This window comes from Phalacrocorax carbo, chromosome 2, assembly GCF_963921805.1.
Source record: "Phalacrocorax carbo chromosome 2, bPhaCar2.1, whole genome shotgun sequence".
Lineage (NCBI taxonomy): Eukaryota > Metazoa > Chordata > Aves > Suliformes > Phalacrocoracidae > Phalacrocorax > Phalacrocorax carbo.
This window is the reverse complement of record NC_087514.1, coordinates 93130118-93145339: the sequence shown is the minus strand read 5'-3', so window position 1 is coordinate 93145339 and position 15222 is coordinate 93130118. Positions and strand designations below refer to the sequence as shown.

At 44.0% G+C, this 15222-nt stretch overlaps 1 protein-coding gene across 2 annotated transcripts in view; it reads right to left on the bottom strand.

Annotated features, from left to right (window-relative positions):
* Nucleotides 1-13362: 13362 nt before the first annotated feature.
* The window catches only part of EXOC2 (exocyst complex component 2), a 134853-nt gene continuing 132993 nt past the window's right edge, over nucleotides 13363-15222 (bottom strand). For both annotated transcript variants that reach the window (XM_064443497.1, XM_064443498.1), the window contains one exon: nucleotides 13363-15171. In XM_064443497.1, the coding sequence (XP_064299567.1) occupies nucleotides 15078-15171 (94 nt within the window). In that variant the 3' untranslated portion in view covers nucleotides 13363-15077. The remainder of the gene's footprint in view (nucleotides 15172-15222) is intronic.

The window sequence follows — 15222 nt, the reverse complement described above, 5'->3', positions numbered from 1 at the left end:
AAAATCAAGACAGACCCCCAAAAAACCCAAACCCAACACAAACCCTTGAAAAACTCAGGGGTTTTACTTCACCTTCAGTGAAGGTGAGTTTGAGAGCGTCAAACAAGAACTTTCAGTCATTTGGGTGCTCAGTTTTTATTAAGGATCTCCTCTGCTTTTCTGTCTAGACACCAAACCAAAATGAGGTTATCTGGTGCAGTAGCATCTAATAAAGGACATTTTTTTTTGTCGTCAGAAGCTTCTTTGTCTAAATCAATGGGGCAAGTGGCCAGAGAATGGAAGCATTACTAAGCAGATCCCTCCTCCACCACCACCTTTGAAAAAAATGATACAAAGAGAGGGCTGATAACAAAAGGGTCAAGGTTTTGATAATGTTAAAAAAAAAAAGTGAAAATTAATGAAATGACTCAACACATGGACAGCATTTTTTGAATGGAGTCATGTGCCTGGAAGTGCTGGAAATCACACCAGGGACTCCTTTGCAGTCTTAGGCACTTGACCTGCATTTTCCTTGGGTACTCAGTGCTGCTGTAAGGAGCCCTGCAGGTGCCCAGCCCCAGGTAGCCCAAGTGGGGAAGGCCTGGTAACTCCTCCTCATGAACTCACAGCCTCAGACATCGCCCTTACCCGGATAGCGCTGGCCTAGTCGGTGGTGAAGGGAGCATTTCCAGGAGCTGGTCCTGCTGCTGCTCCCTGCTTGCCCATGCTCACGGGGAGCTGAGAAAGGAAGGATCAGGTAGCTGCAGGCAAGCTGGTGGGATGCTTTTCTAGCCCTGCGTTGACAGTTGAGGTCTCAACACAGCATACAGAAATGCAGGGCTGGTGGGGAGCTTGTGGGGACACTTTACAAGGTGGGTATTTCACATGGGCTGCAAGGTGCCGGCTGGACTGATGGTGGGATGGTGCCTAGTAGTTGTGTGGTGGCAGTGAGAGGTAGGTGTAGGCTCAGGGTTGCCTTAGCAGTTGCGTTTGAATGGACCGAGCAACTTGCTAATGAACACAGGTGAAAACCTGTGATTGCAGCTAAGCTATGAATTAAAGCAAGCTCCCTTGCATCCTTTCAGCATGATAAGAGGAAGGTTTCTCCACCACGCCTTGGAGAGAGGGGCCCACAGAGAAGGACCAGGATGGTGGTGGTGATGAAAACACACCTATCTAAAGTAAAACCAACCAACCTAAAACCCAAACAACCCGGTTTTATGAGCAATTGTATCCATTATCTTAAATAAGAAGGAAACCCCAGAATTCTGGACAAGGGTTGGGGTTGACTGGAGGAATTACCCGCCACCTCCACTGAGTGTCATCAACCTGATTTTTTTTTATTAAAAAAAGGAGCCAACGATGTGCACTTGCAGCCCAGAAGGCCAATCGTACCCTGGGCTCCATCAAAATCAGCGTGGCCAGCAGGTCGAGGGAGGTGATTGTGCCCCTCTGCTCTGCTCTGGTGAGACCCCACCTGCAGCGCTGCGTCTAGCTCTGGAGCCCTCAGCACCAGAAAGACTCGGTGCTGTTGGAGCTGCTCCAGAGGAGGGTCACAAAAATGATCCAAGCCCTGGAGCACCTCTCCTTTGAGGACAGGCTGAGAGAGTTGGGGTTGTTCAGCCTGGAGAAGAGAAGGCTCTGGGGGTTATTATTGTGGCCTTCCAGTACTTAAAGGGGGACTATAGGAAGGATCGGGCAACCTCTTTAGCAAGGCCTGTTGTGACAGGACAAGGGGCAATGGTTTTAAACTAAAGGAGGGTAGATTTAGACTGGATATAAGGAAACTTTTTACGCTGAGGGTGGTGAAACACTGGCACAGGTTGCCCAGAGAGGTGGTAGATGCCCCATCCCTAGAAACATTCAAGGTCAGATTGGACAGGGCTCTGAGCAACCTGATCTAGTTGAAGATGTCCCTGCTCACTGCAGGGAGAGTTGGACTAGGTGACCTCGAAAGGTCACTTCCAACCCAAACCATTCTATGATTCTATGATCTCCTCCCGGTGGCAGGTACTTCAAGGAGTGCAAAAGGAGGCAAAGAAGAACTGAAGAATGCAACTGCAGCACATGAAACATCTCTCTGTCAAGCTTGGAAAGAAGAGCAGAGATAAGGAATTGTTTTGGCCCAGGTCTCAGGGTATAGAAAGGCCTTATGGCTTGTGATTCAGAGGTGCTGGTCACCGCTGTGGCTCTGTCTGAAGTGGTGGGTGTTCAGCTTGTCAGAAAGTCAATCTTTTATTTACAAACCCACTCATAATTTACAAGCCCACTTATTTACAAAGCCTGTTGATGAAAGTGCTTTGCCTTGAACTCTCGTAGGAAGTCTCTTTAATCACAAAAGTTTCAGATCGCTTATTTGCTTTGGCTTGTTGTGTTTTTTTTTATTTTTTTTTTTTGCACTTCACATAGAATACTGTGCAGACAGAGGAGAAAATTATGAAGGCTACATAGGGAAATGCTAAGCAATATCGGCACTGGCCTTGTCTACATCATGTTGGTGTGCCTGTATGTTTCTCCCTTAGCTTAAGGAGACAGAATTGGAAGGGAGAGCAAACTCAAGCATCAAGATAGGATTACATTATATTGGACCCTTTGGCCGTAGGTTGCTGCTTCGGCTCGTAGAGGTACTCTTAAGTTGCTGTCCTCATGATTAGTCCTCATCCAGTATGTGCCCTCTATGCTACAGGCACTTTCGCCTCCACTGCTCTTCGGCCTCTCCTGGATCTTGCTCCTCCTCTTTTATCTCCTGCCCTTGCTTCTCTCTGCTGTTGGTCCCAGGATCCTTTGAGCCCTATCTCATACTCCCCAGCTGCAGTCCCAGCAAGTTGATGATGGGATGGGAGAGCCGTTTCCCTCACTGGTTTCTACTTTTGCTTCTCTGTCCCATCACCACAAATTTCTCCCTCTGTTTTTCATGCCTAGTCCCACCTCCAAGCCACTGCTGCCCACCCCTCCACCTCCAGCTCCTTGTGCTTTGCCACAGGCATTGCTGGGGCTCAGGCTGCTGCTGCCTGTCACTGCTGGGGCTTGTGGTGGTGGGAGTCTCCTCCTGGGTGAGACCCCAATAAGCCCCAGCCCCTGGGCCGCAACACCATTTCACGCAGGGGGGCTCAGGTGCACACCCTGTGGGGCTCACGGGGAGCTGTGAGACTGGAATAAAGCTAGAGAGGGTTCTTTTATTTGTCTAGCTTTAGCGAGTGCTTGTGAGCAAGATGATTTATCTCTTCAGAGGCTTATAACTTGGCAAAATTTGGATGGAGGTTTTTTGCAGGCAAGTGGCACGTTCCTGACACACAAGCCACATTTCAAGTCCTTTATCCAAACCCTGGGGGTATTAAGAAAAGGTTACCAAATTTCTTGAAGCATGGGGAGGGGGAAAAAAGACCATATTTTCTTCCAGCTAAATGTTCAACAACCACTTAAAATTTCCAGGCAGAGAAAATGTACTGGGGCAGACTCTAACCTATTTTAGCCCAAACAGCTGTCATTGGACAAAATTACAAGCAACTGTAATTCAGAAGCAACACTCAACTGCTAGATTTGCTGGTGCCCCATTAAAACATGCTTTTTAAAATTTTTCAAAGAATGAAAGCGGCTGTGCAGGTGTATTTCTTCTTTGGGAAGAAGCAGCACTCCACTTTTCTTCTCCCCCCACCTCCCTTTTTCTGAATGAAAGTGTTTTACAAATGAAAAATGAGGTTTCCTGAAATGAAGGGCTGCCTTTTATTCTGAGCTGGCTTCCATGAAATGTATTTGAGAGCCTCTCATCCTTATCTCTGAACTTGCTGCGGGGTGATGAGCGACCATCCCATCAGGGTCAGCTTGGCTGAGCGAGCAGCTGGGCTGTGCAGAGTCCCGTGGACCTTGCAAGGCTTCTGAGGAGGTTCTGGGTAGCCCCAGGAAAGGCTTCCCATGCTTTTCATTGCCTGCCCCCTCATTTGGAGTCTAACCCCACATATCTCCGCTTCTCCTCCTCGCGGCCAGCGGGGTGCTCTGGGAGGCACAGGCTGCAGGAGGGCTGCCTCCCCGTCACACCGCGGGGCTGCAATCCCGGCTAGCGCACCCTCCTGCTGATGTCCTGGGGAAAGGCTCGGCTGCCTGGGCAGCATCACCGGCCCCACTTGGCACAAACGGGTTCAGTTTCCCCAAGCCAGAGCAGGGAAGGTGCCCCCGGACTGCTCACCAGGGATGACCTCCACTTGCCCTGGGTGCTGCTGGCTGACTCGCTCTCCCTCACGCTTTCTGACTCACCTCCATCACTTTCCTCCAGGTCTTTTCTCTCTCTCTGTCTCTTCAGTAACCTCCCTTTGTGTCCTAGTCTCTCTTTTCCCTTTCATTGCTACTGCCTGGAGCGCTGCTGGAAAGGGTGGGAAGCAGCAAGGATATGCAACAGAACCTGTCCTCATGGAATGAGAAAGCACAAGTGCCTCCAGAAATACAGCCTGACCTGCACAGCGCCCACAGGCAAGCTGCAGAGAAAGGAAGCATCTGGCGTGTGTTGGAGACTGTGGGCCAAGGCTGCTGTGACTTTATCTAGGAAGCTGATACACATAAGAGGAGGCTCTGGCATGGGAACGGCAGCACCCCGGTACGCTTAGCTGTACTTGGTCATACAGTGAGGACCAAAACTTAACCCTGCAAGAAAAAAAGCAATGTGACTGTATATTATATGATAAACTGTTACATGCAGTGCTTTGCACAGGTTAGGGTAATAGCCTTAATGGCATGCAAGCACAGGAGGAAAAACTTGTGGCTGTTCACTCTTTGGTATTAACCTGTGGACTCACTGCCACAACGTAAGGCTGAGGCAATAGCTCAGCAGAAGAATTAAAAGCCTGGTAAGTCAAACGCTTTTCCCTCGTCCATAGTGCTGAAGGGAAAAACACAGCAGTGCAGCAGAGGAAAAAAACATCTTGATGCAATCTTGTGCAGACATTAAGAACTGCAGGGATGCTGCAGTGAAATCTCCTACCAGGTAGTCAGGAAGGGCAGGCTATGGCCCGTAAAGCTGGAGCACTTCTTCCTCCTCACACTCAGGAAGGCATCACGATTTTTAGAGCAGTCCTGCCCTGAGTTTTCACCCTGTGGGGCAAACAAAAAGCAGAAGAGTGTGTTGTGTCTATGAGCAGCGGTAGATCTCCCAGGGAACAGGTCTGAGGAGAGTGAGCCTGCCTCTCTCTTTTTCTGGTGTCACCACCGCAATGTTAGCACTGTATGGTCTCTCCTATCCCAGGGTCAAAATGGCACAATTTCTTATGTCACGTAACAGATCTCTTAAAACACATTCCCTTTTTGCCAGAGAGAAAAATCTTTATTATACTGAAGTTAAGATTGAAATAATATATTGGTGAGAAGTGTAATTTTTTTAAAAAAGACAAGACTTTGCTACTGCAAAATCCCCCTCAAGTAACACCCCCCTCCAATAAATCAAACACATAAACAATCCCTTCCCAATAAAAGTCCAAGCAAACCAAACCAAACTGAGAACAAATGAAATACAAAACTCAAAAGGACTGACCAGCCCCAAAACTCTGACAAAAGGACAGCAATTGGGTTTCAGTGGAACATGGTGAATTGAGTAGATGAAAACCCAAACAAAACGCAGATATGGGAAGTGGGAAAAAACAAAAAACCAAGATGAAGAACAGAAGGAAATAAGTGCCTGCGGCATCATTCCAAAAAGCCTAACGTTTTGTGGTGCGACAAGTCACTTCAGATGATGCTCCTCCAGCCCCATGCGGCTTTGTTCCCCTCCCCGCTCTCTGCAGCGTGATAAAAGCACAGGAAGGATGTTCGATGGCAGATTGGCCATCAGCCACTTTCAAAGGGGAGTCATTTAGTGAGATTCACTCATACTCGTATAAGCTGAAACAAAAAAAAATGAACAACATTGGTAAAGCAACTAGACTGATCTTGCAAACACACTTCATCTTGGACCCGCTGATGGGAAAAACACTCTGTTATACAGAATGTAACATTATGAATACTGATAACACCTCCCAGCCAGCCTCAAACACCTATTTCCAGATGAGTGTTTACTACCACGTGGTCAGTCAGGGCTGACCATATTGTGTACAAGTCTGATTATTACAGCCTTGGTGTTGTATTGGTTTTACTTTTCTTTAAATATATGTGTGTATGCGGGGGAAGGGGGCTTTTGACTCATCCTTCATTTCTGTAGCACACCAGAGATACCATGCTTAGACCAAAATCTGAGAGCTGTTCAACCCAAAGTGGTCAACCTGATAAAAAAAGCTGAACCATTTTTAACTGTGAACGTTTATCACTTGGTAAAAGCTAGCTAGTCAGACTTAAGGTCGTAAGAGATAGAGATAACTCACAGTATTTCTTCAGTTATTTGTGTGAAATGCTGCTCCCAGAAAAGTTGAGAAAGCTTTTGAAGCCTGGATAGTTTTTCATTCATGAGAACAGGGTTTTTTATTTGTTTTTTTGGAGCTTTTTTTTGCCTTCTTTCTTTTTTCCCTTCGAAACCTGTCTCGCAGATAAAACTTGACACAATTCACCACTGGCAGGAAACCTTGGAGGGTGCGGTCTGCTGGGTAGAGCAGAGGCCCAGGGCTTTGCATATCTCACTTCCATCCCTGCCACTGACTCACTGGCTGGCTGAGGGTGAGTCACCTCCCTGCTCCATACCTCCTGGGGAGACCGTGGCATAGCCAGTGGGACAGCTCTGCTATTTAAGTTAGCTAGTGCCAGGCACATGATTCTGGGACTACTGAAGCCAATGGGCGCTGCTGGTTGGCTTTCACAGGTTCTGGTGCTCATCCCTGCAAAATGCATCAGGAGTCAGAGATCAAAGGCCCAGGGTGCTACTAGAAGCTATGCTGGATTTGTGAATTGAGTTTTCAATATACTCATGGATTGCAAATGAGGGCGTCAGTTGAGTTAGAGCAGGGCTGCCTTCACTGAAGCCAACCAGAAGTACCATGGCTTTGCTCAAGAAGGACTTCCAGGTTCATGTCTCTGATCTGGTGTCAATGCATGTGACCACAGGGGAGGCATTGAGCCTGATCTCATGTCAGGAGGGGAGCCTTGGGTGCTTTGTCCCATCTCAAGCAGGGCTACTCTCGGTCCATCCAGCTCTGGACCATATTCCTTATCCCTGCTCTCTGCCCTCTTCCTTGCATCAGCCCTTGAGTTTTGGCAACCATCTGCTCAGCAATCTGCTGCAATTGATGATGAATTTGAGGCAAAGGGGGAGGGCCGGGCCAGGGTGGCGATGCAGCGGCCTCACGCTCCTCAGAGCCACGCGTTGAAGTGTTGTGTCCAACTTTGTAATGCCTTAGTCCTGCAGCAGAATCCATTCCTAACACCTTAAGGAAAGCACCTTAACAAGGTGTCTCAAAAGCACATAAGCTGTATGAAGGGGCACTTACATGAGTTCTTAGGAGAACTCATAAGTCCATCTTTAAACATTCCTTAGCCACAACACTTCAGCAGCGTTCAAAGCTGAAACGCAGGTCCCTCCCTGTCCTTACCTTTCACTTTAGGCAACTAAACATCACTTTGCTCCTTCTTTATGACCAAAGAAGCCTTGAATTCCTTCCTGCACAGCTTAAACCACAGGATTGGGGACTCCCTACCCCACCTACAGCAGAGGAGCTATGACATAGCTGTGAAAGGCAAGGGAGGACACAAAACCAGAGGTCCTCTTTCTGGAAGGACACTCTACTTGGGGCCTTGTCCTGAAGACCCAGACTGTGGCATCTAGGCGGAGCTCCTGGCTGTAGGATGCCCCAGGAGTTCAGCTCTGGGGATGCAGTTATGTTTCAGGTGTGAGCAGGATGCCTGTAGCTGATCAGCAGTACTCAACTGTAGGCAGCTACGGGCAGGCACCCCCCCACAACCACAACGGTAAGGAGGTGTGTGCCTACCATGTTTAGGAGTTGCAGGCACAGGCAAGGAGATGCAGTGCTGCACTCCTGCTCTTCAACTGCTGTTTCAACATCCGATCTTAGGTGCCAAAAGCTACTTGTGAAGCAGGCACATAAAGTTACGGGATCAGTGCTGGAAAAGCAAACACATGAGTTCTGATGTGCTATGAGAAGGGTCCCCAGGGTCATTCAGGAGGATGGACTGAAATAAGATGGGATTAACGCAGTTCAGATGGGTCTGTGTAGCAAGTGCGCCTAGGAGAAAAATACATGCAAACAGAATGCATTGCACTGGCACACAGAATCTTGAGGGAGCAGAGTCCATCGAGGTTCAAAAAGAGATTCAACAGTCACATACGAGAGACCCTCAGAAAAATTGTACCTTTTGCTCATGAACTAATCCATGAACCACCTGGGTTTGTAAAGCGGTCCCTGATTACGTGAGCTAGAAATCAGCTTTCCCCGTTTGACACAACACTTAGATAATTGCCCAAAAAGGACAGCCTGGGCAACGCTGCTGCACAAGGGTAAAAGGTGCCTGCAAGAGATCTCTTCCTCGAAGACTGTACCGGCATTAGGCCGGTTGCGTTGCTGACTGGAAGTTTCAAAACATAGAACATATTTTATCCTTGTGAGACAGAATGTTGCTGGGGTTTGTTTTATTCGGTTTCGTAGCATTTTAATTATTACAGGGAAACACCTCGCCTTCTGCACTGAGGTATCACCTTCTCTTCTCAGTGTCAATGGGCGGAGATGTCTGAAGAGATGTGGATGGAGAATCCCTTCCCTGCACAGGCTGCACCGAAGAGGGTTACAACAGGTGTCTACCAACATTTTTTACCCCAATGGTCAGGTCAGAGCTCTCTGGTCTCTATTCATCTATTTTCAAATCTGTCTGCCCGTATTTATGTCAGGTTCTAAAAATAAGTAGCACCGTTAACATTTTGAATTTTAATTATCTGCTGAATATCTAAAGAGATAAGCTGGAAGGGGAAGCCCCTCTGTGAGCAGAAGTACAATCTAGTTAAGTGAGTGAAATTTATCAGAAAAAATGAGTAATGAGCAGTGAGGAAGACGGTCTCATTTTGCTAATTTTACTTCATAAATTATCTGATTTGACATTCTGTGCTAAAAATCTGCTTATGAACCAAGAAAAGCAAGGGACGTACTCCACTTGGTTGAAGCAGAATCTGTGGCCACAAAAATTTTGCTGCATTAGTACTGCAGTATGAAACCCCCTGCCACCGAAATGAATACTCTCGTGGTTGTTTCTAGATCACCGTGTATCTGCAAATAGCTAGGTATGCCGGGCTTCGGATTTGAGTCTACGCAGAGCCTCCTGGTTATCTGTAGTCACATCACAACTGCATTAATTTCATTGCACAGGTGTCAAATGCACGGAAGTGCTAAGCAAAGTTGTCCTTCCCCCTACCCGCTCCCCTAAGCCCATTTCAGGAGTGACGGAAAAGATAATCCTTAATCCTTAACTTGTATTTAATGCATTTTTAATGAGCTATATTGAGACTACCAGCCCATTTTATTGAGGCATTTTTGCCTGGGACTGACAGTGAACGTGTAATACTAAAGTTATTTCAGACGACAGAGGCGAAGGGGTGCCAAAATAGGCTATAAAACTAAGCATGTGTTAATAGCATCTGTTACAAATAAGGCTGGATTCCACTTTCCATTGTCTTACTCCTTTTTCCTCAAGTTGTTTAAATTTTCCAATTCAAAAGGAATTTGGCTGAAGATTCCCTTACTTGGTCTTGACCTCAAGGAGGGCTGCCTGCAGAAGAGTTGTACAAAATCCATTACAAGCCTTTAAATAGCGAGGGCCCCAGAGAAAAGGAACACAGACGTCATCTTGGATGTTCAGGTTAGAAAAAATTAGATGCAATAAAGGAGCCCCCCACCCAGTCCCCCCTTTGACTGCAAAAATAAATTGCAGCAGATCTGTTAGTGCTGCTACTCCAAAAGCAGCAAGTTTCCCTCGCAGTTCCGTGCAATGATAAATGTCGCAAACTGTGTCATTTAAGTTACTCACCAACACATTATTTTAAAGGACTTCAAGGGTGCATTGATGACTCTCCAAATGAAAGCCCCCTTGGGCTGTCAAGTAATACTGAAAGAAGTGTGTAATTTACGTGATAAACACCTTGTTCTGAAATACATACACTATTTTGGACACGTTCTCTTAGTATCTCCATTAAGTCAAGCTTTCAGAGCTCTGAAGCTCAATCAGCACGAAGAGAAAGAGAGCAGAATCGCACAAATCTCCGCTTTAACCTATGGCAGCACTACATAAAAACAGAACTTAAAAAAAGTGAAGACAGAAATGGCTATCATGTTCCCTAATGAAACCGTGTTCCCTGTTACTCAGGGTTTTCCCTTTTATTTCATGCCAGAAAAACTCTAGTAGGTACCACAAAGTCAGAAAACAAGCCGTCAACCACACAAAGCCAAAATACTCTCAACATGTTACACAGCTTGTATAAAATTAGTTTTGCTCACAACTAACCATCTAGCGTTCTGTTATGGCTTCCTTCAACGACGTTAGAAGAAACTGTCATGTGTGAGCACTGCAGAAGCGGTCTTAACTATACCAACATCCTAATGCATGCACACTTAATATGTCTAATACAGAAGAATAGGAAAACTGCTAACGAGGACAGCAAGTAAACTGAACCATCTCTGTATCAGTATATGGACAATATGGACAGGCTAGAACATAACTAGGGATAAATGTTCCAGCAGGATTTTTTTTTTTTTTTCCTTGAATTGTAAACCCACCAGATTCTCTCCTAAAAATCTTTCAAACAAATCTACAAGTTACAATTTTCTTTTCTTTTCTTTTTTTTTTTTTTGGAAAAGGGTTGTCAGCCAGAACCCCTCCAGGTACACAGCTAGGCCAAAAATGCCAAAAGACCAAAGGACCAAAGACCTATTTGAAGCCTATAATCACATTTAAAATCCCGGTATTTCAGCCCACCTAGAAGCCTGACCAATTCAAAACTAATTCAAAAAATATTTGTGTCTTACTAGTTAAATAACGCATGTGCTGTTGCCTGTTTTGACAGTAGACACGGCCTATTACTAACTCCTGACTGATGCTAAAACTTAAGTGCCATGCAGGAACTACAACTCCCAACCGTCAGGAACCGATTGCAGACGTCTCATACCTCAGGGGTCCCTCTCTCTGTCCCGGGATGAGATGCACCCAATCAATCCGGCCCAGCGCGCCAAAGCTTTACACTGTTAAAGAGCCAGATCTTAATTTTGAATCTCAGGCTTCAGCAGGAACACTGCATTCGTTTTTCAGAGATTAAGGATATTTTCCTTCTAATCTTTAGAGATACTATAGACTGAAAAGAGCAAAATAGCAGTATGTTTATAGTGTGTAAAACACGTAAACCCCTCATTGCTAGCGAGTCCAGACACAAAGATCAGCATTTGCACCCACTGATACAATCAATATTGTATCAATTAATATTCTCAGGAAAGTCACGGCCCTTCAAGAGTATTTTAGCAGGACAGGTTCAAAGAAGTTGGCTGGAGTTGACTTCAATATGGTCAGGCAGCAGGTCTGGAAGTGCAAGTCCCCCGTGTAGCGCTGCATGTAACCGTGGCAAAAGATTGTCTTGATGTTTCCTTCTTCACAAGGCCAAAATTGAATGTAGGTAATCGCGGTCTTCTACCTTCTCTTGGATTAGAAACAGAAAATGGCTGTCACTACATTCAAAGTTAAAAAGGAGTTAAATTTGTGAGTATTTTTTAATGATATATTTCCTAGGGCTTTCCCTTGCTACGTGTTAGATGTTCACGGGCGAGGGACTTTCTGCATGCTGTTTAGTAGCTTAGCAGTCAGAGAGTTCCATGAAATTCTGTCATAATTTTTTTTAAAACATTAATCACTATTACACCTTCCTTTATACCAACAACCAATTCTTATTCATGTTTTTTCTGAACATACGTACTTTTAACTAAAGTAGAATCAGAATCAGCAATAACGACACTTATCATCCTTTCAGCTCCATGCTCTGTACAGTATTATGCTAGTTTTTATGGCTCTATTCTATCTGCACCTCTCTACTTACCAATACAGCCACATAAACGTGCTATTACTTCAGAAATGTTTCCTTAGTTCTGGATGACAAAAGGATGTCTGGGTAGAAAGCAAAAAAAACCCCTCTCTCACCTTCACCTTAAAGCAGCCTCTCTTCAGGGAGATGGAATAGCTTTGGCAAAGGTTGGGAGGCTGGACCTACTTTTACAAGCCAACAGTCACACGTTATCACTGCAGCCCAAAGCATCCCTACAAAGCAGAAATCTGCAGCGCTCATAGCATGGGTTTCTCCTCTCCGCCTCTTGTTGCCGTACAGTGAAATTAAACTGGTTGGAGTTCTGGGTCTTTTTATGCAACCAGAGGAAGATGCAAGGGGTTTAGCCTACGGAATACAACTTCCCTCATCCCCAACGGACAGGCACACACGCGCAAGATCTGAAGGAGATCTGAGAGAGTTTCGTGCCTATTCGTATGCCTGAAATTCAGCACGTGCATGAAACTTAGCAGGACTATGGTTCTTTTTGTATTTTTAAACTCTCTACGTGGCTTTTTAAAAGCTACAGGAAGGTGTTTAACTTCGACAACGATGCACTACGAGCACATTTAATAAACATATTTTCTAAAGAATATCAATTTTAAAAACCCATTTTGTGGGTAAGATTTCTTCATTGTTTCATGCTACTTATTTGATTTACTTTAAATGTCAGAGCCTTTCACTTCTGTTACTTTGATTTCCTTGCTGCCTCTCTTTTCTCTGCAAGGCCTAACTGACTGTGTATTTTGGCATAGTCTCCCCATCTTTTTCCACTTCCAATAATATTATTTAAACCTCATTGTATCTTTTGAAAAAAAAAAAAAAACACAAAACTGCAAAACCACACTGACCACTTCTTGTTTTTTGTAGTCTTCTTTTCAGAGGAACTGCAGCCTGCTGTATGGTGGCTATGAAGTCTCGGAAGTCCCAGCTCTCCTTCCACGCAAAAAGATTCCAATACATCCTGTTGCGGCATGATGCTCACAGACTTCCTCAATTCCACCAAGTGGATTTACTGAAATCCAGTGCTCTGACTTGACTGTGAGCATTTATTTCATATCAGGTTAAATTCAAGTTAATATTTTGCTCCCTTACGCATTATTCTTTTTTTCTGCTGTCAGTGACGTGTTCTGAAGTGTGACTTAGAAAGGCAACTAAACAAAAACATCTGACTTCAGGTTTTAAAGGCAAGCAACAAGTTGTTGTAACAGAAGACGAGTAAGAGAATGATGTTACAATGAAGAGATACCTGAATATAAGTTAATTCAGTACAGACGGTAAAATGTGTTTTCAATACTTAGGAACATATCTGATACAAATGTAGAAAATGTAGACTGGCAAAATTCATAAAGAAATCACATTTCTTGGAAAGTGAGGCATTCAAGAAGAGCTTATGACCATCTTAAGATTTTATTATTCTGAAGCAAAATCCTTTACAGATTGAGCTAACTGGAGGACTATTTCAGTTAATACCAGCAGCTGAGACTATGTCCAGCTTTAGAATGGACGACATTTAACAAAACAACATTGCTCCAGGTGTTTAATGATTCTCCCTGGAAGCCAACAATGACATATACGTGAAGTTTCAAACTTCCATTCAACATGCTATTAGTACTTACACACTTTTTTTTTTTAAACAAGTAAATACACGTGCATCAAGCTGTTTCTTCAGTATTCCACTTTACCAGACCTGTATGCTGTATTTTTAAAGCACATCACTGAAGTTGCAAAAGAAAATGTTGACATTAAACAGTTATTTGAAAAACTGAGTGCACTGTTTCTGAAAAGTCCCACTCAAAATGACTGCAAACACAGAAAGAATACATTATTACTGCATGATTTACTTGCAAGTCATGATTTCAGTTATAAAATTAAACCTGCTCCTCACACCCCAAAACAAGACCACTTTCTATTAGTTGTTCTCTAATTATAGCTTCCTGCATCTTACATCAAGACCCAAAATGAAATTCAGTGTCAAGTGCCAAATCTTCCCTGTTGGGAAGACTGTTCTTGATCTTTGTGTAACTACATCTTAATGGCAGCAAAATTGTTCTCTCTTCCCGAATCCCTATTGCCCTCCACACAAATTCAGTGACTGCTGGTGAAAAGAGGACCGACTATCAAGAGGGAAGTGGAGGACAGTGGTAGTAAGTCTCCAACAGCAAAAGACAGGAGTAAGAAGGATGCAGCAAAACCAATGACATATTGTGCTCCTTCTTGCTTCTGACTATGCGACAGGCATGTTCTACTATTCACTTATTCATATATTCAACTATTCTACTTAACACCAAATAATATTTTACCTGAACATTTTTTTTAAAGCTTCTACTAATCTTATAAACTCGGACCGCTTTTCTGTTAATTGCAGTGAGAGGAGAGCTTATTTCAAACGTGAAGGTTATCATCAATATTCCAACCGAAGGGAGAAACAAAAGATGTAGGAACATGCTTAATTAAAAGAGAAGCAAGAAAATAAAAGCCTCGCAAGAAATCAGACTTGCAACCACTAAAACCATAGAAGATAACAGGAAAAAAAGGTGATAATTTTTAAATGCAAAAGAACCAGTGTCCTTCTCCATATTGTATCTGAACACTTCTTAGTCAGCGGTACGTACTAATGTTTATTTTGTACTTCTCAATAGTTTATAGAAGTTGAGTATTCCAGTCACTTACATCAGTATCACTCTACATCTAGAAAGTAACAGATTGATACACTGAACAACATGAGTAATACTCAAATTTAAGCTGACATTTGCTAAAAATACATTTCAATGTATTTTTAAAAAATGAAACCGAGATTGCAGGACACCAATGAGTATTTCTTCATGAACATACAGCCAAGAAGAGTGTATGTAAACAAAATCGGCCCAATCCCCACCACAGAATGAAATACACTAGACAGAAAACCATTTTATCAAGGTATTTATGACCAGAATTCTCACTCAGCAGGATGCCTATACCATTACTCAGAGTTGTGTATCAACTTCTTTTTCAGTGAAATGTCTTCTGTTTTCCTCAGAGTCTTCAAAGGAATTGAAGCAGTACAGAAAAAATGGGTGACTTTTAAGCGCATTTGTCTTTCGAGTTGCCTGCATTGTGTTGTTGTCTATGTTTTCATCATTGCTGATGAAGAAGCTTGAAAACAGGTCAGCTGCAAGTGCATGCTGCTTTTAAATTTGTTTAGTAACTCTTCCAGTAACCTGTAAGAGGAAAATAGTTACAACTCTGGCAGATTCTGAAAGGGAACAATT